Here is a 27,090-nt window from a genome sequence, read left to right as displayed (position 1 = left end):
CGCAGTCGCGGCCCGGGCAGCACGGCGGCTGGCGCTCGGCGGCGGCGGGCTGCGGCCGGGGATGCTCCAGCGGGTGCGATGGCCCCCGCCATGCAGCCGGCCGAGATCCAGTTCGCTCAGCGCCTGGCGTCCCACGAGAAGGGCATCCGGGATCGGGCGGTGAAGAAGCTGCGCCAGTATATCAGCGTGAAGACGCAGAGGGAGACAGGTGGGCGCCCGGCTGTCCGCCGCGCACATGGCGGCGGGGGCTGGGGAGCCCCGGCTGGGCCGGGGCGTGCGGGGAGGGGGGCCGGGCCGGGGGAGCCGCCGGCGGAGCGGGGGGGGCGTGCGGCACCGATTCGCACTCCTGCATGTGCTTCTGTGTCCGCTTCCTGCCGGGTCTCGTCCGGTTCTACGGTTGAGGGACTGCGGCCGACAGGGTTAGGTGGTCTGCCGAAAGTCACAGCGAGTGGGGAAGCTGAGAATTAGACCCGTTCTATCCGATCCCATGTTGGATCAGCGGACTCTCCTGCTTGCTTCTGGTGCGCTCTTCATTGAGTTACGTCCTCACTTGACCAACATCTTTAGGTGCTGGGGTTACAGGAGAGAAGATAGAAACCCTACCCTCGAGGAAATTGTCCCGGGAAATCCAGGGAGGAATAGATAACTGAAACAGAGCTCGTATAAGTGAGGTAAAGAAAACGAAAACCAAGGAAAGAGAGAGCTCCTCTATACAGGCTGTTCCACAGGACTCTCGGGGTGGCGTTCAACAGGTCTGAGAGGAGGCGACAGGGAAGAGCTGGAAGGTCAGTAAGAGAGGGTGAGGGTGTTAACAGATGAAGTTGGACAAGTAGGCAGTGGCCAGGTCACACGGGGCTTTTGTGGTTTGGATTTTAACTTCAGTGGGGAGCCATTGACGGATTTTGTTACCTGATCTGTAAACCCTTGAAGGCATGAACTACTGTACGCAGCGGAGGTTTTTATTGCACTAAGATAAAGTCTGATTTGTTTATTGCTAGTATTAATACTTTGAGTCTATTTGAAAGAATTGATATCATTTATCCCTGTACTGACATCCTTAGTTTGTTTTATTTTGACAAGAAATCACGAAAGACTACCTAGGAAAAAGAAAATACAGTTTCATGGGAAGTCTGCTAGAAAGAGGAATGAAGCCAAGCTTTCTGACTTCGATTCTGTTAGGGGTCTCCCCGACAGATTTAAGTTATTCTTATCCCATGTATGCTAGAGGTTCCTATCCTTAACCTTCTATCCCAGACCTTTGCTGTTTTCAGCTCAGATATGCCCTACTCACCTGATGTCTCCACCTGCACGTCCTCAAACTCAGAATGCCCAAAAGTGACTCATTTTCTTCCCTCCAAAACCTTCTCTTCTGGTGCTTGTCTGCTGCCCGTGGTCTTTTTAATTTTTGGCCGCACTGCGCGGCATGCGGAATCTTAGTTCCCTGACCGGGGATCAAACCCACACCCCCTGCATTGGAAGGCGGAGTCTTAACCACTGGACTGCCGGGGAAGTCTCTCGTGCTCTTTTATTTTGGTTGCCAGTTTCCATCCTCCACTCAGACTCTAGCTGGACACGTGCGTGGCCTGGACTACTTTTCCTCATCCTCTCCCTGCACCCTGCATCCACTGTCCTTTGGTCTTCCCTGTCTCCTCTCCTGAATTACTCTGCCCTGACTGAAGGCCCCTCCATCTCATCTAGACTTATGCACTTGCTTACTTCCTGGCTGATCTAACAACTCCATTTGTGCCCCCCTCGAACCCATGCTCCACAAACCAGCCTGGGCTCATCTTCCTAAAACAGCTGGATCACATCAGCACCTTCCTGGAATTCCAGGCCTGCGGACCGTGATCTGTCCTCTCTTTCTCCCCACCTCAGCCCCATGTGACTGCTCCACACTGATTCCTGGTGTACAGCACACCATTTGTCACCTCTACCTTCGCTTCTCCTGGTCACTCAGAAAAGGTTCCCAGCCTTGATCCACTCCCAGCATTCCGTTCAGCATCGCTTGCCCCTAAATTCCTTACCTATCACCTCACCCTGCTCCTCTGGGATTTGGAGATATCCAGTATGTCTCTGTTGTGGCACTTAGCTACACTGTTTCGTATTATCAGTAGATGTGCCATTCTCCCCCCAAAACACTGTAAGCCTCCGTCTGTTTTCCTAGCCGGAAGTGGGCGCACATCCAGACATACGAGGGCCTTCCTGTGTACAGGAACAGAAGAGGGACCAGATGCAGTACATTCGGGCTGAGGCAGCCAGACAGAGCCTGGTGCTCAAACCCCTTTGGTGAACAGGCTCAGGGTCCGAAATGCCAAGGTGATGCTGGGGGAGGAGGCCGGGGGTATGTACCAGTGCCCGGGGTCCGGTCTGGTTAGCGCCATCCCACCTGAGTTACTTGTCCTGTACTCCTTTTCACCACCACGCCCACACTGCAGGGAATGTAGCGGGCCTTCCAAAAAGTAACTGCAAAGTGAATGTCTAGACAGTGATGATGGGACAAAATAAAACTATCTGCCACAGCTGTGCTCGTCAGAATAGAAACACAAGTTTGGAAATAACTTGGCCTGACGGCGAATCTCACTGACAGACCCAAGTTTTCCGTGTCGTCTTCGGCATAGTAAAGGCAGTCTGAAATTTTACTCTTGCTGTCTGTTAGCAACATAGAGAGCTTCGTGATTTCCAAAACAAATTGAAAATCTTTGTAGAACTTAAAGCCACTCAGTGTTGCTCTGCTACTTTAAGTGTTCCTGTTGATCACTCACAGTTGTAGAATAACCATGGTTTTATTCACAAGGACTCATTTCGTCCCCGTTTATTCGTTCATGTATTCAGCAAACGTGTGGAGCGCCTCCTCTGTGCTATTACTATTTCGTGCACTACTCTTGGCACTGGGAGTGCAGCAGTGAACAGAACAGACAAGCATCTCTGCCTCTTTTATCCATTCTGCAGCTTTGAGCATTTAACATCCAAAATTGGGATAAATTTTAAAATCAACCTTGTGACAGTTTCGTTTGCGTTCCTGCTTTCTCTTGGCGCACGTAAGATAACAGTACACCTTATAGTTGATGGTGTCTTAGAGCCAATGGCAGTAATGGGGGAAACAAGTGTTTCTTCGTACTGGCAGGGTTGGGGTCTCTCAACTCAGTAGTTAGAGAAACGGGGAGCTATGGCTGTTTCCACACAGGTGTGGGGTCACGTGTTACCAGCTAAGCTGCCTCCTGGGCTGATTCGTGATGAGAGGAGCTGTTGGACTTGCTGTATCCACGTCTCACTTTCATGTTCACCTCATTCATTCTGAAGCAACTAAACCTATATAATTGTTAGAAACTTAGTTGTATTAAGTTTAAGAAACTCAGCCCCCAAGAAAAAAAGGCAAATCCAAAAGCAATTGTGGGACAGAACTGCTTCAGACGTGTCGTACTTCATCTTCAGGGTCTTGAAGGAAATTAGATGATGAGCAGTTCTCTGTTTTGCTTTGCATGCTTCAAAGATTGGTACCTTGTTTTTACCAGTTAAATTCCTGGGTGAAAATGAGGGATTTATATATATAAGTATGTATATATATATATATATATATATATATAAAACGTTGGAAACAGGTGTTTTTTAAGGGAGACGCGCTCTACTAGGCTATCGGTAGAGAACCTGGGACGATCACAGTGATACCCGCCCACCGCGTAGTGCTTTGCTCTTACAACGTGCTTCCCGTTTGTACACTTAGTTTTGACCCTAAGCATGAACCTGACACGTGTCACAGGTGACGAACAGGAGGCTCAAGGCCTTTCTGGGAGGGACAGCCGGGAAGGAGCGGACCAGGGCCTACCCAGTGCTTCATTTCCGCTGTACTTCGTTGCTCCACGTAGGATGAAAGTCAGAGTACGCTTTCACGTCCAAGCCCCTTTCCCGCCCGCTGTCCAGGATCTGCTCTCACCTGTTACTTTGCCGAAATCTGCCGTTTTCCCTCACAAAGGCCTCTGTAGTGCCTCCTAGCACACCTTTGCCCGGTACAGGTGTGGGTTATCCAGCGACGCTTGAGTGCCTCACATGATCACCTAGAGGTGGTTTGACATGCTGCTGCCCTTAGAGAAGCCATCCGGAGATGAGTACACACTGTGCTCTTTTTAAATGAAGAGGCTTCTGAGCTTCAGCACACACACCTGTGCGTTTCTGTATCACACATGAGTGTTGTGTAAACACACACAGGAAAGATGCCACCAGGCAGAGAGCAGTGATCCCGGGGGGGCGGGGGGCACTGGGTTTGGGAAGCAGTGAATAAGCCACTTTCAGCTGTGTACTCTGATATAGTATATGACTTTTTTGCCATAAATGTTCTTATTGGTTAGGACTCTTTTTCAGTTGGAACTTGACAGAATATCCAAGTCACACTAGTTTTCAGGGGAAAAAAACCAAAGCATAGCTTTATGCAGACGCTCCACTGATGGTACCAGAGCCCAGCTTCTCTGCAGACAACTCTGCTGCCCCCGATGCTTCCATCCTCAGACAGGCTCCCAGCCGTGTGGCAGGGTCCAAACCGTGCCTTCTCCGCAAGTCTCCCCGGAGAGATCAAGAGTCTTTCCTAAGGCCTGAACAAGACCAGCAGTGGGATGGCCAGCCCATTCTCGCGCCAGCCCCGTGGGCAAGGGGATTCCTGCTGCTCTGGCATAAGCCCAGCTGGCTGCTTGCCGCCACGTAGGTGAGCCCTGCCCAGCCCTGCCCAGCCCTGCCTTGAAGGGGGGCAGCCCTGGAGGGGGAGACCGTGTAGCTGCTTGGTAAAAACAAGGATGCCCAGTCCCAAGCCTCATGCAGGAACTGGTGTCATTTAAGTCCTGTTTCATCAGTGGTCGTGCTTTTCCAGTTTCATTATGATGAGTCTTCTAAACAGTAAAAAGAAGAAAGAAAACAGCCCGTGATAACATTTTGATAATCTCATGCAGTTCTTTTTTTCTTCTTTTAATTAAGGAATATTTCAAGTACATAATTTCAAATATCAGTACTTTGCTTCAGTATTTATTAATTACCTGGCCGGGTTGTCTAATCGGCCCACTTCCTCCTTCCCACGAGATTCTTGGGAAGCAAATCCCCAGCATCTCATTTCATCTCCTGACACCTCAGTGTGTATCTCTAAGATAGGGACCCTTCTAACCTAACCACAGCACCATTATCACACCTTATCTGTTGAGTTTTTCCCATCATTCCATAGATTCTTTATGACAAATCAGAATCCAGACAAGACCCACCCGTTGCGTTTGATCTGAAATTCCAGCAGGCTTATCCACCTTTTTCTCCCTTGCAGTTTATTCATTGGAGGAACCGGGTCATTTGTCCTATAGTTTCCGACACCTGGGGTTTTGCTGGCTGCATCCCATGGTCTCATTTGACTTGTTCCTCTGACCCCTGTATTTCCTGCAAACTGGTATTAATAGTTAAGATTTGAAGTGGTATAGATTAGCTTTTTCGTTTTTGAGAGAATACTTAACAAGTGATGCTGTGTTCTTCGTATTGCATCACGCGGGACATCTAATGGGCTTGGGTGTTGTTGGTCTGATTCATCCATTGTAACGCTCCTCGATATTTTTTCACCTAATGTTTTAGCAGCCATTGATGATCTTTGCCCAGATCCAGTAATTCATTAGTCTTAACACGATTGGTTGTAAACACAGGTGACTATGACAGTTACTACGGTCGTGGCTGCAGTTGGCTGTGCGCTGGTGGAACTCATCACTTACACTGTAGCCGTGCAGTCAGCTGTGGCTTGTTTATTACAAGACGGGGAGGAACCCAGTTGGCACATCGTTTGCCTGACCCCTAAAGGAAAGGCGCTTTAATAAACCAACGTTACTGTAGTTTCTGGTGAAGTGAGAGCCCATCACAAAGATCAAAATGCACTATAATGAAATTGTTGGTATGAGAAAGGTCTTTAGTGACTTGGAAATCAATACCTACAAAGCTCTAAAGCGTACTCTGAATAAAATAAATAACCCTCATTCTATCGCAAGGGATCTCTGTCACTTTTAACTTAGTTATGCTTTGGAGTATCGAAATCGCATCGATTCCAAATACATACTTGTTTACGTTCACCTAGTTTATCCTTTGCTGCTCCACAAGATTCTTCCTAGTACCTTCCAGTGAAATGTTAATAATGGCCATTTGTAACAGGCATCAGGCTTGAGGATTCTGTTTGTTCTCCATAGGCTTGGAAACTGCAAGGGCGTACACTTACCTGATTTTGTGGGTTCTTATGTTACTCAGCAATTGTTCCCTGACACCTGGGGTCCACCCAGGAGACAGAAGTCTGTGTGCAACGTGTGGCTTGGTCATAGGCGGTTCAGGCAGAGGTGGGGGTCTTGAATAATTAGTGAGAACGAGGCTGACCAGGGTGATGCCACTTAAAACAAGACTACGCTTGCCCAGTAAATGAAAACTGTAGCCAGGAGAGAGGGAGATCCAGGTACAGCCGAACGTACGATCCTTAAAAGGGTCATCTTTGCAAAACTATCCCAAAGCTTTGCCAGTTTCCTTGGGCTGGTTGTACGGGACTTCAGCAAATCCCTCATCTTCTGTAGGATTTGCAATTTTGCTTTGCAAGACCAGTGTGCAGGGTGAGGTGCTAGTTTTAGGCAGAGGGCCACTTGGGGGAACTCGTAAATGACCACTGAATTAGTTAATGTTTTGTTGTGATGACATTTGCTTCTTTCCTCAGATAATAAGAACACGCCACCACTACCGCCCTGCCCCATAGCTGATAAAACTGCCTAATTTATGTGTGTTTGTTTTGTAACAGCAAGAAAATGTATGCTTCAGATTTAAAAAGACATTTGCAAGTGAAAGAATGAAAACGTATGCAGTATTATTTTCACGGCTTACGTGGCAGTTCTAAACTTAGAAAGGAAATGTTTGGACTCTAAAATAAGATTTTTATGCTGTTTTACCCTCTAGGAGGTTTCAGCCAAGAAGAACTTCTAAAAATATGGAAAGGGCTCTTCTATTGCCTGTGGGTGCAGGATGAACCCCTTCTACAGGTAACCTACAGCTCCCTTTGTCATATGACAGGTGGATAAGAGACCTGCCCATTTTGTGCTGTATCCATCCCTAATGTACAGAAACAAACTGAAAACCATTGCTTCAAGGGATCACTTTCTGACCTCTTGTCCATATAGAAAGGGATGCAAGCAGTGAGGTTAATTAACTCTTCAAAGAGCAAAGAAGACACATAAATTAGATTTATTATTTCTCTGTCACAGTTTCATAGGTTCCACGGTAGGTTTTATTTACATTACTTATTTTAAAGTTTCGGTTATATCTTTTATTATTTGTGGTCAAAAACAGCATGGCACTAGTCCAAGATCGTGTGAGCTACCCCGGCTCCAGGCCCACCTCTGCCACAGCTAAGCGGGTGCCCGGGACTGGGCGGCCCCCATGCTGGGGGCAGGGTCTTTGTAGAGTGAGCAGCGGCCCCAGATCTGATGGCCTCACCCGCAAAGGCGGTGGAGACTTGTCCCTGGTGCGCGTGCTCACCCGGACCCCTGTCTGCCGAGCACACCGAGCCCCGCCACCAAAACCATCAAAGAAGATGGTTTAGGCTCTTTAAGAGCTCTGTTCTGACGTGTAAACCAGGCCTACCTTTGTAGCAGTAGAGGGTCAGCCTTAGGAGATGCTCTTCGCAGCCCCCTGACACACCGTGGGTAGGTTTTACTCGGCTGGGTTTTACCATGCAGCTTTGCCACTTCCCCTAAGCTGTGTAATGACTCACTTTGATTTATTGCCTTTATTCCACTGAACATGTTTTGAGTAGGATAGCGGAGCAAAATATTTTCAAGTTACATTCAAAGTAACAGTAACCAACAGCTTTAGTGGAGGAAGAAAACAGATGAAAACAGATGAAAGGGAATATCGCTTGCAAGTCTGGGAGTTCATTTAAAATGCGTAAGAAAGACTTGAGTCCAGGTAGTATCGACAGGGATTGTTCTTTCCTTCTGTAACTCATAAACAGTTATTTTGTTGACACTCCCCAAGGCAGGTTTCTTCATAGACCGAGACACCAAATTCTCCCCAGCGAGCTTGTGTGGCTCAGCAGGACGGGCTCTTCCCGTGGCATTGAATGCCCTTAACCTTTCCCACCACCCTGCCTTTGCAGCCTGTCTCTGAGCAAGCCAACGAGGGGACTTCCTGGTTCCACACGGAGCCTCATGGAGTGACAGTCCCGGTGTCTGCCTGCCGGCCACTCCCCCTCGTTGGCACCTGTGTTTCCATTACTTGGGGGTTTGGATGGAATCTCAATTCAAGTTGTATTTTGACAGCCAGGACTTGCTGACAGCCAGTGCGTTTCTTCTGTAGGCCATTTGAGCGCATAGCTGGAGGTGACTTATGTAAGCGTGCGGCTTAGACAGTTCTCAAGGGCATGCTGAGTTGGCACAGCGGTCCGTCGAAATTGGGAATTTCACATTTGACGAAATCCAGATATCCAGATACACTCTTCTTAGTGGAAGTGACATTGAGAACAGGAGCTAGAGACGCCCCTCTGCTCAGGCCGCGATGCTGTCGTCTCAGTGGTACCGCGTAATAACCCCGATGTTTCTCCCCAACCCCGCCTTTGCAGGAGGAGCTAGCGAACACTATATCCCAACTCATCCATGTTGTTAACAGCTCAGAGGCTCGTAAGTCCTGATGTTTTCATGACTTTCAACACTTCCTTGTTCATCAGATTTGGTAACTTGCCTAAGAAATCTAGTCAATACTGTTTCTTCTCCTTCCTTCAAAGTTTCCGTTTTCCAATGGGCTAGCTTCACGCGAACCTGGGCTGCTAGCGTGTAAATGTCAGGCGACAAACCGTCCCATGGGGAAACTGTTAAAACACACTGAGAGGGTGACGGAGGAGGTGTCCTGTGGGACACCACATTTGGCATCTCAGAAATTTCAAAAAAATATTTTAAGAAATAGCAGTCCTCCAGAGTTTCCAAATCCTGAGTTACTTTAGCACTCTTAGAGGCTGTGTGTGAACATGCTGGTGTTTGCAGTAACCTCGGGGTGTAGAGGATGGCTTATCCCCCTTAAGACTAGAGCCATTTAAGGTCATCACGGGTAACAAGCTGTAAAGTAACCCCTCTTGACCAAAAAGAGTAAACAAAGGGAGGAATTAATTATTTCTGAGACATTCAGGCTTTGATAAGTTACAGAGGAAGAGGAAGCAGAATCCGCTTCTTTTGCTCAGCCCTCCTCAGAACACAGCCATCCACTGGCCTTATTAACCCTCAGTGGTTCTCTGGAGTTTAGCAGGGTCTCAGCTGACCTCGTAAGGACCAGAACTACACATGGAGTATACCGTAGCTTTTCATATATCAGGAGAGAATTGTGCAAAAAGAAGTAAAGCCAAAAAACCAACTTATTTGGGGTGAAAACGTGCCGATTTCATGGCTCAGAAGAGAAAGCTAGAATGTTTTGTTAGACCTCACCCAGCTGACACCGAACATGAAAAAAAAAGCCGAGTTTCTACGTGGATCCCCCAAGAGTTCATCAGAATTAATGGCTTTGGATTGACCGTTAGGCAGAGATGGGCTTTGAAAAGGGCCAGTAGCTGTGGCTCAGGAAATCTTTCGATTTTTAACAGAAACGTGGCTTGGCAGTGGATGATGAAACACTCTCCAGACAGCACTCGAGTTGAACATTAAGATAGTACCAGCCTTCCTGTTACTAAAATAAGCTTTTATGTAAATGTAAAAGAAGTTATTGAGCGTACTTAGTTACTGACCAGATTTTCTAGCTGCCCAAGAATTCTTGAGAAGACTGAATAAACCATCCTAGTCTGTCTCCCTTCGTTACTTTCTTGCTGTGTGGTAGCATGGTACCCTGTAAAGCAAGCGTTCAGAGCCTCTTGTTCACTGCAGAGCACCTGTTCATTCAGACCTTCTGGCAAACCGTGAACCGGGAGTGGCCAGACATCGACGGGCTGCGTCTGGACAAGTACCACAGGGTGAGGGCAGGGCCACAGCCCCTGTACTCGGGGCCGGGGGCGGGCGGCAGCTGGCGGACCGTGCCAGGGTTGGTTGGTGCAGTGCCCGGTAAGGCGACCAGCGGAGCACATTGGAAGATGCGCTCAGAGCCGTCTGTTTTGTTTGCGCATCCTTAGTTACCATCTTTTTGTTCTAGAAGCTAAATGTGATTCTTGCGGAAGCTTTTTCACTTTGGGGATGCAGGCTCTACCCGTCATCCTGCTCAGCTGATGAGTATTTCTCACTTTCCCTTTCTTTGTAACGAGAGTTGTCTGTCTCTGTAGCTGATCCGTCTGGTCCTGAGGCAGTCCTTTGAAGTTCTGAAGCGAAACGGCTGGGAAGAAAGGTTGGTAAACTATACGGGTTAGCGTCTGGGGGCCTTAGAACTTTGAAGGCAATAGTGTGGTTTCAGGCCTTTCAATTAACAAGTTTGAATTGCCTGGTCCATGCCTTCCACTCTGCGTACCAAGAGCAAAACATCCTTACGCGTGAAGAACTTCAAATCCAGCAGATCTGAGCACACGTGGCAGTTAGCATCTTATACTTGTTTCAGTGGTTGTCAAACCTTTTCCGCCTCGCACTGCTTGTTAAGCAGGGGGGCACGAGAGCGTTGCCGATTTCTCTGGGGGAAGAGAGGATGTTGGCAGCTGGGGTTAACAGAACCGTGTGTGTTGCTTCCTGTAGCCGAATCAAGCTTTTCCTGGATGTCTTGATGAAGGAGATCCTGCATCCTGAGAGTCAGTCTCCGAACGGAGTGAAATTCCACTTCATCGATATCTATCTGGATGAACTGTCCAAGGTGGGAGGGAAAGAGGTAAGAAGTGGGCAGACGCCCTGTGGCAGTGTACCGTGGCCACAGCTGCCCCGAACAGGCAGGGCCTTGGCCCTGCCCTGAATGTTCTGTGAGCTGGGGGTGGAAATGCTGTTGGCTGGCGCTCAGGGTTACCAGCCACAGTAGCAGCGCGGGTGGGTCAGCCTTTCTTCTGACGTAGTTCTTCGCGCATCTAGGAATGTACCATAAGCAGGTGATGGGTCATGTGGATAAAGATTTATGCAGTGAGGGTGTGCACGGCAGTCTATACAACAGAACTGAGAACAGCTTATGCAGTCCAGCGAAGGATTGTGTAACATGAGGAAATGCTTGTGATGTCGAGTTTTTAAAAAGCATTGAGGGGGGACTTCCCTGGTGGCGCAGTGGTTAAGGATCCGCCTGCCAATGCAGGGGACACGGGTTCGAGCCCTGCTCTGGGAAGATCCCACATGCCGCGGAACAACTAAGCTCGTGCACCACAACTGCTGAGCCTGCGCTCTAGAGCCTGCGAGCCACAAGTACTGAAGCCCGCGCCCCTAGAGCCCGTGCTCCACAACAAGAGAAGCCACCACAATGAGAAGCCTGCGCACCGCAACGAAGAGCAGCCCCCGCTCGCCACAACTAGAGGAAGTCCGCGCACAGCAACAAAGACCCAACGCAGCCAAAAATAAATTAGTTAATTAATTATTTTTAAAAAGTCAGTAGGGAGACTTCCCTGGTGGTCCAGTGGTTAGGACTTGGCGTCTCCAACCGCAGGGGGCACGGGTTCCATCCCTGGTCGGGGAGCTAAGGTCCCGCAAGCCATGAGGTGCAGCCAAAAAATAAAAATAAAAAGCAGTAGGGAAAGGAGGCCACAGACAGAGCTGGGCACGTGGGTGGCTTTTTAAGTATATATTCGTCTGTGAACAGACAAAGGGCGAGAAAGGAAATACACAGTTTTCAGCACGCCGGTGACGATCTGAATTGGGATTAGGAGCAGGGGTTTACTCTCTTCTTCCACGAGGGTTCTGCGGTGAACATTTGATTTTTAATTCCTTCACCTTAGTGTCTGGGAGTGTCTGAGTAGGACTTCTCTGTGGAGGAAGGAGTATGTGTTGGGAATGCTGGGAGGGGCAGTCTTCTCTGGTCACTGCGCCGAGATGCCCAGCGGGCTGGATGGCGGCCATGACCTTCAGCGGAGTGTGTTTCGGGTGTTGTGAGATACGTGTTGGTCTGATGCAGGCTGTGTGAGAAACGTGAATGGTTCCTTTCTCGAGGACACATCAGAAAGGAGAAAGGCTCTTTTTCCCCCTCATTGTTTTTCCTCTTTCTAAATTACAGCTGCTGGCCGATCAGAACCTCAAGTTTATTGACCCGTTCTGCAAGGTGGCCGCCAAGACTAAGGAGTAAGTAGTCCGCGTGTGACTTTACTGCTTCGGTTGGTGCTTCGTCATGGGAGGTGGTGGTAAAATTGTAGGTGAAGCGTGGCGCACAGGCCCTGCAAAGCTAAGAACAGCTGCGCGGCGTTGGAAGGAAGCTCTGAGTCGTGGCTGGGCCCCCAGCGGCTCCAGGAACCTCGCCCTCCCATCGCCTGGGCTTCCTCCCACCCCCGGTCCCTCCGCCTGGCACATGGCGCCGAGCTGGCCCCTGGCGGCTGCAGCTGCTTGGCACGGGGGTGTGGTTAGAAACGCGGGTCCCCGGGGGGCTGGACGGGGTGTGTGGTGACTTCCTCCACCTCCCGGCCCTCTGTGCTCCTTTAGGGAACCAAGTCCAGGCCGACTGTTAACCACACTCTCTCTGCTGTGCTTCCGCCCTCAGCCAGACTCTGGTACAGACTATAGCTAGGGGTGTTTTTGAAGTCATTGTAGATCAGTCTCCTTTTGCACCTGAAGAGACGGTCGAGGAACAGAAAACCAAAGTGGGTGACAGTGACCTCTCTGAGGAAGAGACGTCTGGAAATGAGATGACGTGGAGAAAAGCAATCAGTAGAAAGAAAACAGGTAACAGAATTTACTTGAAGAGTCTTTCTTAGGTAAGGTTCACTCAGAGGAACACTTTTTAATACATTTGTTGCCAGCTCACTGACCACACCCTGGAATTCATCAGAGGTGCCTCTGCCTTGGCCCCCGCCTGAGAAAGGAAGTAGGGCTGTGTTTAGACACTCGGGTCCAGGGCCCCTGGTTACACTGGGGCTCGTGCACAGTTCTGCAGTTCCCAGGGTCGCAGGGCTTTCTTCGAGGGTTTTGTCATTTTCGTTGCCGTTGCTTTGGGTTTTGTGTGTTTTTGTTGTTTCAGCTTTTTTTTTTTTTTTTTTGGCTGCGTAGCAAGGCTTGTGGGATCTTCGTTCCCCGAACAGGATTGAACCCAAGCCCTCGGCAGTGAAACCACTGAGTCTTAGCCAGTCTTAACCACCTGACTGCCAGGGAGTTCCTTCGGCTTTTTTGATGTGTTTAAAAATCTTAATGTGGCCTTGTGTCTGTAAGAGGGTCCCCAACGGGAGACCTGATTTACTGTTGCATTGGGAACGCATGCTTGTTCTGCAGCTCACCTTTCTGTCTCCGAGTTCCTCCAGGGTTCCTTTTCTTCGGGTGTATAAATAACCACTGTGGATGGACCCTGTTCTCAGTGCTGTTTGTATCCGTGGGAATTGCGTGGGGCATTTAAAATGCAGCCTCACCAGAACTCACGTTGGTTTTCAGCATCTTGGTGCCACGGTGTCAGGTAAAGGGCTAGTTCAGGTTGTACCCACGCTTTTGCAATGTTCTAGAGCCACTGAAAAGGAAAGTTTTCAAAAACTAATACAGAAAATATAATTTAAAAAAATTTTTTATAGCAGGACCAAAAAACTCTGTGTAGAAGGTGCCTGATTTGTATATTTAGACATATGCATATAAACACGTACGTATGTATCTGGAAGGATGTACAGCAAGGCGGTAAGAGCTAGCCCTGCGTGGCAAAATTGTGGGTGATTTCTATTTTCTTTGTACTTTTGTCTGTTTTTTCTAAGTTTTCTTCAATGATTATATATTGTTTAGTCAGGAAAAGACAAATCTTTGAAAAAGGAAAGATAAGATATTCTGATTGTAAGCTCAGCACGAGTGACAACTCACTGAACGGCCTTGAGCACATTTTGACTTGGCCCTGGCCCTCTCCTTCCGCCATGTCTGTGTCTGAACTAGAGCCGTTCCCCCTCTTCCCTGAGCGCTTCCCAAGATTCCCCCCCAGGTTCTTCATCAGATGCTTGTGGGGCCCGCCAAGTCTTCTCCGGGCTCTGCCCTGAGGCCACATTCCAGAGACGGGACACCTTTGAGAGCTTGTGTGATTCCAATGGTAATTTCTACCTGCTTCTCCATGAGCTATAATGCTCTTTGGATTATTTCTTAAATGCCAGAGTCACGTCAACATCAGCCTGTTGTGTTTCCTGAGGCGGCCCCCTGAGAGTCAGTGTGCTACTGTAGAGAGTTCACCACGGCCTCAGCTTTCCTGAGACTAGGGACAGACCCCGTCTGCCCTGCTCCCACTGGCCTGAGCCCCGGCCCACAGGTTTCCTGTCCACCTCCACTGCACTCCACAGTGGGGTTTTGTCTACGAGGTAATTAAAAGGCAAAAATGTGTGATTTCTCCCAGGTGTTTTTTGTTTTTTGTTTTTTTAGTGTCCCAGGACTAAAAATCCAAAACATCTTTGGGAGATTTTATAAATGTACTTGCAGGGTTTTGTCTGTAAAGAAATGTTCTTTTTGGGACTTCCATGGTGGTCCAGTGGACAAGGCTCCGAGCTCCCAGTGCAGGGGCCCCAGGTTCCATCCCTGGTCGGGGAGCGAGATCCCAAGTGCCTCAGCTAAGACCTGGCGCAGCCAAATAAATAAATAAATTTTTTTTTTTTTAAAGAGAAGAAAAAGAAATGTTGTTTTTCACTAAGAGGCACCTAATTGGATGGTGGGTGGCTCCTTTGGGGGTAGCCATGGCCATGTATTTGAGTTGTGTCTGTGGATGTGTTCCTTGATAGCACTGGGCAGATATCACTGCAGAAAAGAGGGAGTCGCTGAGGAAGGCGGACGGGGCGGCGGCGGAGGCGTGGAGGACGCCGGGCTGCTCCTCCAGGTTGGTAGCAGGTGTTGCTTTTTGTAGAATATGGGTGTGCTGTGGAGCCGCCTGGCTGCTGGGGAATTAGGGTCAGAGCTGATTAAACCACATGCCTAATGCGTAAGGTTTTCTTTAATCCCTCAGTCACTGGTGCCTTTCTTGTAATGAGCTTATTGGAGACAAAGAGATTTAAGTATGACGGCAATTTGAAAGATGTCAGTCTTCGTTTTGGCCTGAATTACTAAGATCTGCTCTGTTCCGTCCAACAAAGGGAGCCCAGTGGTACTTTTCAAATAAAGGAGGCTTACTACGATACCATGTACAAATGGAACATCTAGATTCAATTTACAGAACAGCATAGCACACCCAGCTGAATTTTCAGAAAGAAGAAATAGAACAAATACAGACCAGCTTCTTCTGAGAACAGATAGAAGGAGGTTTTCAAGGGCAGCGCCTAGCTTCTGGCTGGCAGGCCTGAGGCGTGCCGTGTGCACCGTCCTGTCCGGGATGCTTCCAGGGCCCCGAGCTCTGGCTTTCCTGTCTGGTTGATGTGATTTCCAAGTCAGGCAGCGCTGTGCTTCGGGCTGATGTTTAGCTTTTCTTCTCACGTAGTTTGACTACAAGGCAGTTGCCGACCGACTCCTGGAAATAACCAACAGGAAGAACATCCCTCCCTTCAACAGGAAACGTCTCTCCAAGCTAATCAAAAAGTAAGTGATCGGGGAAGAAGGTTTCACCTGATCATCGTTCGTGTTCAAGTCCGGCCCTTTTGTTTCTTGCCGTGAGATGAGCTGTCACCATGCTTCCCTTTTTTCTCGGTCCTATAATATTATTACTCATAGACTTGCAGTACCCACACATAAACTGAAAGATTCTGTAAAAACAGCCGCTCCCCTGCCCCTCAAGTTCATTCTGCAGAGGCAGCTAAACCCACCTCTTAGCTGTTCCGTGATGATGTAGCAGGAAGCCTGTGGAGAACGTGTAACGTCTGCTCATCAAGAAATTGCAGTGTGGTTGGGATAGCGGTTCAGCTATTCCCCCCCCCCCGCCCCCAGCTCCCACTTTGTCTGCCAGAGGTGTGGTTGTGACACCATCACCACCACTCAGGTAATTCACTGCGCAGCCCCGGGGCTTGTGACTCACGGCAGGCAGCAGCTGAACTTGATCGCACGCTGAGCCGGCCCAGTTCTGAGCGCTGCACAGAAATCGTTTCATGTTCAGGAGGGCACCACAGGGCGGCTTCTGTCACTGCCCCACTTACAGATGAGTCAGCTGGGGCACGGGGAGGCGACCGATGGCCCGGGCTCCCAGCTGCCAGACGCAGCTGGACGCGGGCCTGTCTGCTGCCCAGCGCTGCCGTGCAGCCCACGCGCCCCCCCACGCACACACCTCCTCACAGCACCTGCCACCTCACAGCACACGCCCCTCACAGCACTCGCCCCCTCACAGCACACGCCCTTCACAGCACTCACCCACTCACAGCACACGCCCACCCCACACACACACACGGCCCCTCACAGCACCTGCCACCTCACAGCACACGCCCCTCACAGCACACGCCCCCCCCCCCCACACACACACCGCCTCTCACAGCATTTGCCCCCTCACGGCACACGCCCCTCACAGCACTCACCCCCTCACAGCACACGCCCCTCACAGCACACGCCCCCCCCCCCCCCCCACACACACACATACACACACGGCCTCTCACAGCATTTGCCCCCTCACGGCACACGCCCCCCCCCCCCCCCACACACACACACACGGCCCCTCACAGCACCTGCCACCTCACAGCACACGCCCCCTCACAGCACACGCCCCCCCCCCACACACACACACACACGGCCCCTCACAGCACCTGCCCCCTCACAGCACACGCCCCTCACAGCACACGCCCCCCCCCCACACACACACACACACGGCCTCTCACAGCATTTGCCCCCTCACAGCACACGCCCCCCCCCCACACACACACACACACGGCCCCTCACAGCACCTGCCACCTCACAGCACACGCCCCCTCACAGCACACGCCCCCTCACAGCACACGCCCCCCCACACACACACACACACGGCCCCTCACAGCACCTGCCACCTCACAGCACACGCCCCCTCACAGCACACGCCCCCCCCCCACACACACACACACACACACACGGCCTCTCACAGCATTTGCCCCCTCACGGCACACGCCCCCCCGCCCCCCCCCCCCCCCCCACACACACACACACACACACGGCCTCTCACAGCACTCGCCCCCTCACGGCACACGGCCCTCACGGCACAGGGCTCACACTTCTTTTTGTTCTAATACATTAGTCGTGTAGAGCAAAACACGGCTAGGCTGTGTCCACTTGGGAACAAAGCAGAGAGTGCAATGTCAGAGAGATGTAAGCTTTTTCAGCCTTCAGAAACAAGAAGAAGATTTTAATTTCTCCGTTTCATTTGGGTGTGCCAAGACACGTCTTGAGATCCTCGTGTCGTTGATGATATGATGACACTTGAGGGAGTTTTGTCCTTTGTTTCTCGCCCTTGCCTCACACCACCTTCCTCTTCCACCTCCCCTTCTAGGAAAGAAGGAAGCTGAGTTAACAAACCCCCAATATTGCTTTACCCTCTAAGCTTCTGTATGTAAAATGGAAAACAACAGGGTCCTACTGTATAGCACAGGGAACTATACTCAACGTCGTATTATAAACTGTAGCGGTAAAGAATGTAAGAAAAGAATGTATATGTGTGTATAATTGAATAACTTTGCTGTGTAGCAGAAATTAGTAACGTTGCCTATCAACTATACTTCAATAAAAATATATTGATAATAAAACATTCAGCTGTACACTTTAAATGGGTGAATTGTTTAGTATGTGAGTTATATCTCAATAAAGATTTTGTTTTAAGGAAAGACAGGTATCACTTATATTTTAAAAGGTTAGTGCATATGTTTACAGGAGACAGAAAGACAGGGTTTCTCTAGGAAGCTTTCTTGTTTTCTGTTTCAGATTCCAAGATCTTTCTGAAGGTGAGGAAAATGAGAAGATTATAATCGGTGATGTTCTTAATAAGCGTGGACCCCACAGAGGGCGGTTGTGCCAAATATTGAAAAACAGGACTGAGAGACATGAATTGAAAGCATGAGAAATTAGCCTGCTCAGCTGAGCAGAGGCCCTCGCAGGAACCCGGCGTTGGGCCTTTTCCAGCCCGCCGCCCACCCCCGTCCAGGCCAGCGCGGAGCCAGACGCGGGCGCGAGCCCCTGGGGCGGGGTGGATTCTTCATGAAGAAGACAAGCTGATCCCTCAGAGTCCCTTTCATTTGCTGTGTGATCAGTCGTCCCCCAGGGGAAGCTGCTGCCTGTGAGCTTGGTTACATTTGAGCCAAGTGGATGGTCTGCTGCCCCGTCCCTCGTGCACACAGGGAGCTTAGAATTGGAGGGCCTTGCAGACCTGGCTGAGGTGTGGAGGGCGTCACCCCAGGTCTGCAGTCCCTTGCCTCAGCTGAGAGATCCACAAAGCTTTTTTAAAAATTTTTATTTATTTATTTTTGGCTGTGTTGGGTCTTCGTTGCTGCGCGCGAGCTTTCTCTAGTTGCGGCAAGCGGGGGGCTACTCTTCGTTGCAGTGCGCGGGCTTCTCATTGTGGTGGCTTCCTGTTGCAGAGCACAGGCTTCAGTAGTTGTGGCTCACAGGCTCTAGAGCGCAGGCTCAGTAGTTGTGGCTCGAGGGCTGTAGAGCGCAGGCTCAGTAGTTGTGGCGCACGGGCTTTGTTGCTCCGCGGCATGTGGGATCTTCCCGGACCAGGGCTCGAACCCGTGTCGCCTTCTTTGGCAGGCGAATTCTTAGCCACTGCACCACCAGGGAACACCCCACAAAGCGTTTTTAAGTCTGTACTTCCTGTGTCCCAGCTTTCGGGTTGGGGTCGGAGGAGTAGTGAGGGCCTTATGGCAGAAGTCAGTGTTAAAACTCTACCCACGTGACGTGGGGAGGGGCATGGCTCGGAGGCCCTGGGGACAGAGTGGTGCCGGTCTCAGAAAGCTGACCAGAAGGGGCTTTGGTGTCCAGCAGGCAGTATCTCACACCTCAGTTTTGCTGAGGACGCTTCTGCTGACGAAGATGACCAAAGCCTCAGTCAAGGGAGGCATAAGAAGAAAGGGAACAAACTTCTGGAGAAAACGGACATGGAAAGAGGGAAAGGTGAGCCGCAAAGACCGCAGTCTGTGAGGGCGGGGGTGAAAGGGGGGCGGCGCGGGGACTGCCTTTGCCGTCCACACGGGTCATCGCAGAGCGGAAGCCGTCGCTCTGAGAGGCTGAGACAGAAAGTCTGTCCAAGTGTTTTGCTGTTTCCTGTGGAACCACGGTGCAGCCTCCCTAAAGTAAAGGCATTTACTGACTCCTAGTGGAGAAAGTGGGTGGGGACAGGGGGATGCTGGGTGGACACTGCCCTTCGGAGCATTTGTCTCATTACTGGGCCTGGGCCTGCAAATTAGTAGAAATCGGAATACTATTTCAGATGCATTTATATCAAAGCAGGGCTTAGGAAGGTTTCCGGCCACAGCCGGGGCAGGGAAGAGGTGGGGCCGGGTGAGGAAGCTCGTGGGGCCCGAGGGCGCAGAGGAGGACCTGTTGGGAGACCGTGGGGACCTGCCCTGCGCTCCCCCACGAGGCTGGCCAGGTGGCCTGGGCACCGGGGTGCTCTCTGACTGGTTTGTGTCTCTAGGAGCCAAGTTCTCTGCTGCCGAGGAAGAGGAGAGCGCAGGCAGTGTTCCAAAGAGAAAAAGGAAAAAGAAGAAGAAGAACCACCTCCGGCCTGAACACTTGGGGCCCGGTGGTGAGGCCACGTGCCCGGAGCAGAATGGCAGCCGGCAGCCGGAGGCCGGTCCCGGAAGAGCCCAGGAGGCGAGTGCGGCTGAGCTGGGGACGGTGGCCACGTTCTGCCCCCGGGAGCAGAGCGGCTCGGAGCCCGCCTCCGTGCACAGCAGGAGGAGACGACTGAGGAAGAGAAGCCTGAGGGTCCAGGTGGAGAGCCCGGAGGCAGCGGCCCTGGCTGGCGGCGCCCCGGTCCCGAAGAGGACGCGCGAGCTCGGCGCCCTCCTGGTCAACGGCGGCGGCCCGCCCACGCTGGCCTGGCCCCTGCCCCTGCCCCCTCCAGCGAGCCCAGCAGACAGAGGGGACTGCCCTGCCACCCTGCCCCAGGGCGGGAAGCTGAAGAAAAGGAGGAGGGAGTCCGGCGGCCATGACCTCCACGACCTGTCTGCTCAGAAAGCTGCCGTTTTGAAAAAGAGGAAGAAAGTGAAAGAGATGTCAAAGTGGGCGGAGCACAGAGGGGTCAAGCTCGTGCAGGCCCTGGTAAGGCGGCCGGGCCCAGGGCAGGGGGCTGGAGCTCCCGGGCGGGAGTGTCAGGGCCGTACCTGCTCAGCCGCATGCATGGGCAGGACGGGACAGCCAGCCCCGGGCCCCTCTGTGGCTTCCTCTGCGTCCCCCCAGCCCCCACCCCTCTGGCTCCGCGGAGGCCAGGGCGGGGCCAGCCTCAGTCTGGGGACCTGTCCCTGTGGCCAGTCCCAGCAGATAGGCAGGTGTGTGTCTCCGTCACACGCTGACCTCGTTTTTCTGTTCCAACTCGTGGCCGGTCCTGGCAAAGGCAGAAGCCCCAATTCTCTTACCTCACTGATGTTTCCAATGAAAAAACTTTTTGTCCACTTGGATCTCTAGAGCCACCTATAGACGGGGACCTGGGCTCTAGGTCTGCGTCTCACACCCTCCTCTCTGGACGTGCAGTGCGTCTGTGCCAGTGGTCGGCAGGCGTCGCCTCCCTAGCACACAGCCCGCCAGCGGTGCCCACGCTGACCTGGCTGCTTCTGCCTCTCGCGGCACAGCTGAGGAGTGTGACGGAGACCTCACGGCCTGCAGAGCCGGAATCGTTTACTCCCTGGCCCTTTCCAGAACAGGCTAGCTGACCCCTGCCCAGCGTGCATATCTGCATCTCCTGCTTTGCAGCAGTTATGACATCGAGGCCCTTGTCTACAGAGCTTGTGTGGACTGGGTTACTCGCTGCTTCCGGGCCTCACAGTGCAGGATCCCTAAGTGGGTCCGTAGCCAGTCTGAGCCAGGGAAGCAGGGCGCGCAGACGGGCTTCAGGAAGTCTCTTCTCACCTCAGACCTTCCCTGACTGCTGTGTCAGCTGTGTCGCCTTCTCTGGGCTCTGCGGCCTCTGCCCTTCACCCACTATCACTGATGCTCTTTCTTCACTAAGAATATCAGAGGGATTTCCTTCTTCGGGTCTCATTTCTCTGCCCCTGGTAGCCCTCCTCGGAGAGGATTGGAGGGGCTGCTAAATGAGTCACAGGGTCGGGGGAGGTTTTCCTCCCCAAGGGGTGGCGTGTCTTGTCCATGTGTGCGACACCGTGGGTCCTGGCCAGGAACACCAGGGACTTGCCGAAACCACCAGTGGGCTGCCTTGGGCTTGCCAGACCCCTGAGACCCCAGGAATAGAGCGGGGCCCGCCGTGGGGTTGTCAGCGTGAAACATCCAGGGGACATTCCGTCTGCCTGTCGCGGACCCACAGAACCTGGTGGCCTCACTCTCCCTCCCGTGCCAGACTGTCCGTGGGCAGTGCTGTCTGATCAGCAACGAGAGAGTGAATTACTGCGTGGTAGATGGTCTCTGAAAGGCAGAGATCTTCAGAACATGGGCATAAGTTTGAAGATGGGTAAAAATGGTTCTCGTGGCTGAGAAGGTAGACCTCTGGCCGCCGGCATGGTGCCAGCGTGGGGAGGCGGGCGTTCGTGTGTGTGTGGCGTCTGCTCAGGAAGCGAGGTGTTCGCACACCTGGAACAGGAAACGGGGGGCTTGGGGTGAGCTGGTAAGTGGGTCCCGCCTTGTGTCCGCTCGCTTCCTGCATTCACGGGGGGGGGGTGACCCCCGTCTCGCCCCTCTGCACACAGGGGAGCGGTGGGGCGCTCAGCCCTTTGAGGAAGCAGCTGAGGACTCAGAGGGACTTCGTGAAGTTTGACGCCTCCTCCTCCCCGAAGCCCCTGTTCTTCAGGAAGGCCAAGGGCAGCGGGGCCGCCACCTCGCCAGGCCCCGGGCTGCAGGTACCCGACCCCCGCCCTGCCGCCCGCTGTCCCTCTGCCCCCCGGCCCACCACGACCACCCGAGGCACAGACAGGGGCTCTGTGCGCTGGCCTCGGGCCCCACTTCTGGCCTCTGCCGCTTCTCGCGGCGTGCCAGCCTTGTTCAGGCAGCCATTCCGGCCCCGGGCAGCCCGAGGGCTCAGCAGGGAGCTTGAGGTGTGGTCGGTGACACCGTTCCGCGTCGGCGGGACTGGGGTGCCGTGTCCGAGAAGTCGCAGGACTAGGCAGCGAAGGGGGGGACGGAAGCTCTGGAGAGTCTGGGTCCACAGATCTGCCTGGGACACGAGGGGAGCGGTCAGAGCGTGTCGTGGTGGTGGGAGAGGGTGGTCACTGTTTCAGGGCTCAGGAAGGCAGGGCCAGCTGTGCCGGGTGCCCAGGCCGGGCCGCTGGGGGTGCGTCCAGTCCACGTCCAGGAGACAGAGGCCCTGGCGGAGCCCTTGTGGCGGGTGGGCTGAGCTGGCCTGCGCGGACACCCCCGGCGAGCTCACATTTAAATAGCACCCACTCGAACTCGCAGGATGGCCGCGGCCTGTGTTTCTTTTAAGGAATCTTAGGGATATTTGTTCAATGACTCAAGACTCACACAAGCCAAGTCCCTCTCAAAATGTTGATATTAAAGCAAAAATGGTATAAAGTAGAATTATGGGATTCACAGATTTGGGATTCTAAGAAGGATTCGATAAAGTGCTTCATAATGCAGAGTGGGGACACGTCTAGGAATTTGTCAGATGGGAAGCAGTTACTTAATTTTGATGAATTGTTAGAACATCCAATCCGCTTGGAGTCCTCCTGCACAAGAAGTTGGGAAGTGCCCGTCCGTTACCCCCAGAAGTCAGGTTCCGTGACAGGAGCGGGCCCATCGCTCCCCTTACAAGGTCACGGCGGGGCTCTGGGACGAGGTGGATGGAGTTAATGGTGAGCTTCCTCTTGTTCCCGGGAGGTTTCAAACACCGTGATTTTGCTCTGCTCTCCTCCCCGGGAACCCAGTGACAGGCGGTTACTGCAGAGCGGGGCTGGCCCGCCAGTGCTGGGCCTGCGACGCGGCCACCGTGGGCTCTCGGGGCAGCTGGGCCGTGTCCTTTGCTCCTTTCGGTGTCGTTTTCTTCTGCAGCCACACAGGACGCCGTCCAGCTCCAAGAAGGTGACGTTCGGGCTGAACAGGAACACGACGGCGGGTGAGTCGGTGTCCGCTCTGCGGGGCGGGGAGGGCCTGGGCCCGTTGCTGGGCTGCTCCCGGGGCGGCCGGGAGAGCCTCGGCTTCCAGGCCTGCCTGCCCTGATTCTGAAGCCCTGTCGGCCCGCCACCTGGCGGTCTGTCCTGCCTCCGCGAAGGTCTGCAGGCTGCCTGCCCGGGGAGGGGGGAAGAGGGGCACACTTGTCCTACCGCTTTCCATACGGGTGTGATTCACTGGCCTTGCTTTGTCTTTCAAAGGAGGAAACCAAGGTTTTTACAAGTACATAATGAGTTTAGGTCCTGGCTGTTTTTAGGGACCACAAGTAAACGTGTATGTGTGCCTGCGTGCGTGTGTGTGTGTGTGTGCACTCGCACGCGTGCAGAAGGGTGGGGCTGTCTGGAGAGGACCTGTGAAGCTCTCATCTTCAGCGCTGGAGAAAATGGGGGGAACAAATCCACCAGGAAGGAAAGGCTCCTTCAACTGTCTAAACCTGGGGTTCATCCCAGACCCAAACCGGGGGTTCACCGAGTGCCCATGTTCCGTAACCCCCCCCCACGCGACCTGGCCCGCCTGGCGCTCCCCCCACGTCCGTACAGGTGGCCTCAGGGCGTTTTCCGAGGAGGATGAAAGTCATCCGAGGGAAGGAGCCTCACTGGTGACTCCATTTCCTCCCGGGCTCTCGGGCCCTCTCTGCGGGCCTAGCGAGGGCGCCACCCTGCCTGGGAGTGAGCACGCAGCTCGGGGGCCTGCGGGAGCCTGCGCTGCCGGCAGGACAGAGGGAGGCGTGCGTACCCTGTTAACCTGTGGCCTTGCTTTCATCCGGGGCAGAATTCAAGAAGACGGACAAGAGCATCTTGGTCAGTCCCACGGGCCCCTCCCGGGTGGCCTTCAACCCTGAGCAGAGACCCCTCCACGGAGTGCTGAAGACCCCCAGCAGCTCGCCGGCCAGCACGCCCCTGGGGACCAAGAAGCCGCTGACCGGCACGCCAAAGAGGAGGCCGACGGCTATAGACTTCTTCTAGGGTAGTCAGTCCTTTCACAGACTGCTTTTGTACAGAGTATTCTATAAATTATAACGTTTAAAAGTGGGGCCTTTTTATTGTTTTATAAATTCCCATGAGTTGTGTGTACGAGGTTCTGGGTGAGCCGCGGGGCCACGGGCATCTGGGTTGAGCTGCTGCTGCAGACGACGTTCGTGCTCGAGCTCTCCGCTCCCCGGGTGTTCCCAGCCGTGGGTGACCTCAGGGCCTCCGGCTGTGGCGGCGAGGCCCATGGGCTGAGAGCACGCTGCCCGGTGCCCCTGCACTGATGCGCGCGGTGGCATCCCGGGGCTCAGTTCCTCGCCAGCCCCGCCCAGCGCGTGTGGAACCGCCAAGCGAGGCTGGTTTTCTGGTGGTCTTGGGTCTAACAGTCTGTCTTTTTTCTTTTTCAACGCATGTAGGGCTTTGTTCCCGTGTTCGGGGGCGTTTGGCAGTTTGGGGTAGAGGTGACTCGTAAGCACATCAGCAATACCGCGCTTTTTCTACGCGCTCGCAGGGCGTGCTCAGCGGGGCTGACCCTGCGAGTCGGGGGCACTGGGGCGGAGAGAAGAGCCTCTGCCCTCGGGGGTCAGACACTTCCTTCCCTCTGCCTTGGCCTGGTTTCCTCCCTGGCTTCCTACCTCTGGGCCCGCCTAGGGTGTCCTCCCTGGGCGCCCGGGTCCTCGTGCTGTGTGAGCCGCACCCTCCATGGCTGGCGGCCCCAAGAGCAGCTTGCCCATCTCCAGTCCCAGCTCACGTCTTCAGAGGCGCGGCCGCCGTGTCTGAAACTTGGGTTCCTGCTAGAAGGCAAAAGAAGCAGCCTTTAAGAATTGTCTCTGCTTATTTATTTGTTCGTAGCTCCCTTTTTTCCAATGTCGAAGCTTGCACTTACAGATTTTTATAAAGCTCTAATTTTAGTTAATTACAGCAATCGGGTGGACGGCGCTCAGACTTCAGTTGGAAACACAGAAGTGCAGCTTAGAGCAGTGCTGGCGAGGCGACTGATCTGTCTTGGGAAGCTGTGTCTGTCCCTCGAGCCTGAGTGGCAGGTGGGACACAGACCCCGCAACCTTAGAGAAGGCCCTGGGGCCCCTCCCGGCTCTGTCTGGAGTTTACAGCCCTAAGGAGGTGGTGCAGAATTTGCGGGGGACGTAGTTTCAGCTCTTGGCTCAGGGGGCCTCGGGCCTTCTCCCTCCCCCTGTGCAGGAGCCCCAGTTTCTCACCACAGCCCGAGCCAGCCCCCTTGGCTCCTCCCCAGCACAGGACCCCGGCGTCGCCTTGGCGGTCCCAGCTGCGACTTGGGGTGACGGCCTCACTGGGGTTGCAGGGCTGATGTGACTTTGGTTTCCTCGATCACGTGATCAGGGTGGGGTCCTCTGCAAAGACCACAGCTGACAACTTGCAGGTCAGGTGGGCCGGCCTGCGGGGGCCTGGTGAGCAAGGAGGGCGTGCGAGCTTTGCTCCTGGCCCGCTCTCTAACAGAGCTGTATCATAATCAGGCCGCGAGCAAAGCAAGCCTCAGCATCGTGCTGTTAGGTAGTCGTTGTACCTTGTGGTGGTGGCGTGGTTTGTAGTGTGCTGCCTTCGATAGGATCCATCGAAACCAAAACTGATGGTGTGAAAAGGTTAGGTTTGAGTGCTCAGATGTTTTTAACTTTTTGTTTTTACAAAAATTGTTTCGTTATCCTTGGCCAGATTATTTTTCTAACAATTTTTATTTCAGCGTTCAGGATGGGTCATGTAGCCCAATGGGCCGTATAATCCAACGATGTTAAGATGTCTTAGCAAGACCAACGGCAAAAACGGCTCGTTGGTCCTGCAGTTGAGGGTGGGGGCTTTCTTCCTCGCTCTGATATGTCATCTGTCGCTCCTGAGGCCCCAGTGGGGCGTCCTGGACACGTCCTGCCTGGGGCCCGGAGCCCAGGAGTGACAGTGTGTCTTGGATTCCATCTCTCCTTCTCTGATTCTGTCCTGACTTACTCCATTTTGTGGGTAAGCTCAGAAGGTTTACTGTGGCTTATTTCTAACGCCTAAGTGTTGGCAACAAAGAAAGAAAAAATACAGTTTTTTAAAATTCTCATTCCATACACTCCAAGAATGTATCACATAAGGAAAATGTCTTTACAATACCAGTTTTCTATTGGATGCATGTTATTTTCCTAGCTAAAGTTGCCAGGGGGACTTGGAAGTCCAAAAAGGGAAATAATTTAAATTAATGCTGGTGATCTTACAGTCTTTTGTAAAGTGATCATCTTGCCTCTTACCCCATAGGACTGATCAGTTTTGTACAATTTGGTATCACACTTTGCAAATGTATTATCCTTTCTAACTTTTGCTGAACTGAAAGCACAAAGAAAAGCATAAAGAAAATCGGGAAGCAGTTGCTGGTGTTGGAAGGAATGTGGAATTGAACCTGTCTCTTGGCTGGTGTGTGTGCGTTTTCTCTGAATTTTCCTGACTGCTGGCAGGGCCTGTTCGTTTACAATCGTTTTGTACCCGTGTCTGCAGGGTTTGTCAGCGCTCGTCAAAGCCAAATCCAATAAAACGTCAGTCTTTGCCCTCAGATGTGTACTTGATCTTGACTGTCAGCGTACGTAAAACTACGCCTCTTTGGGAGCTATTATAATGCAGCCGGGGTTCGCTGACACTGGGGACAGTGGTAAGTGTTTGAGAACAGGCATCTCTGGGCACCCGTCCTGTTGTGCGTCCCCTGCCCGGAGCCGGCAAGGGGGCTTGTGGCGAGGCTCGCCCTGCGGCTGCACACGGACACCCCCACTGCCAGGCCTGAAGCACCTGCTCCTCAGGCCTCGGCCTGTGAGGACGGTTGCAGGGGGCGCCGGTGTCCTGGGCGGGGCCCCCCACCTCCACCGCAGAGAGGTGCCTGCCGCTGTTCCTCTTCCCCGAGGGGAGAGGTA

The 27,090-nt window shown here is 52.9% G+C and overlaps 1 protein-coding gene across 6 annotated transcripts; it reads left to right on the top strand.

Annotated features, from left to right (window-relative positions):
- The first annotated feature begins 18 nt into the window (after positions 1 to 18).
- On the top strand, positions 19 to 26,740 carry RRP1B (ribosomal RNA processing 1B). Of its 6 annotated transcripts, XR_009519206.1 has the most exons (17): positions 19 to 208; positions 6,937 to 7,019; positions 8,597 to 8,654; positions 9,882 to 9,967; positions 10,271 to 10,332; positions 10,671 to 10,800; positions 12,118 to 12,182; positions 12,595 to 12,776; positions 14,783 to 14,877; positions 15,472 to 15,569; positions 17,859 to 17,878; positions 18,915 to 19,046; positions 19,570 to 20,198; positions 21,794 to 21,943; positions 22,747 to 22,897; positions 23,094 to 23,157; positions 23,985 to 24,058. XR_009519206.1 is itself a non-coding variant. In XM_060010250.1 (16 exons), the coding sequence occupies exons 1-16, from the start codon at positions 79 to 81 to the stop codon at positions 24,176 to 24,178; spliced, it is 2,175 nt and encodes a 724-aa protein (XP_059866233.1). In that variant the 5' UTR covers positions 19 to 78; the 3' UTR covers positions 24,179 to 26,740. The 6 variants fall into 6 exon arrangements, 3 of the variants coding, with proteins under 3 accessions (XP_059866233.1, XP_059866232.1, XP_059866234.1); XR_009519207.1 differs by lacking the exon at positions 22,747 to 22,897 and having other exon boundaries at positions 22,970 to 23,157; positions 23,985 to 24,067; XR_009519205.1 differs by having other exon boundaries at positions 22,747 to 23,157; positions 23,985 to 24,067.
- The last annotated feature ends 350 nt before the right edge of the window (positions 26,741 to 27,090 follow it).

Source organism: Delphinus delphis, chromosome 4 (assembly GCF_949987515.2).
Source record: "Delphinus delphis chromosome 4, mDelDel1.2, whole genome shotgun sequence".
Classification (NCBI taxonomy): Eukaryota; Metazoa; Chordata; class Mammalia; order Artiodactyla; family Delphinidae; genus Delphinus; species Delphinus delphis.
The sequence above is the reverse complement of the archived record's forward strand: the minus strand, read 5'-3'. Positions and strand labels throughout refer to the sequence as shown.

Bases quoted from the DNA above. Each gene is read 5' to 3' on its own strand.
- RRP1B (XM_060010249.1), top strand. From the start codon at position 79: ATGGCCCCCGCCATGCAGCCGGCCGAGATCCAGTTCGCTCAGCGCCTG. The intron at 10,801-12,117 runs GTAAGAAGTGGG...TCTAAATTACAG, and splicing joins CCAAGGTGGGAGGGAAAGAG to CTGCTGGCCGATCAGAACCT. The intron at 15,570-17,858 runs GTAAGTGATCGG...TTTCTGTTTCAG, and splicing joins CTCTCCAAGCTAATCAAAAA to ATTCCAAGATCTTTCTGAAG.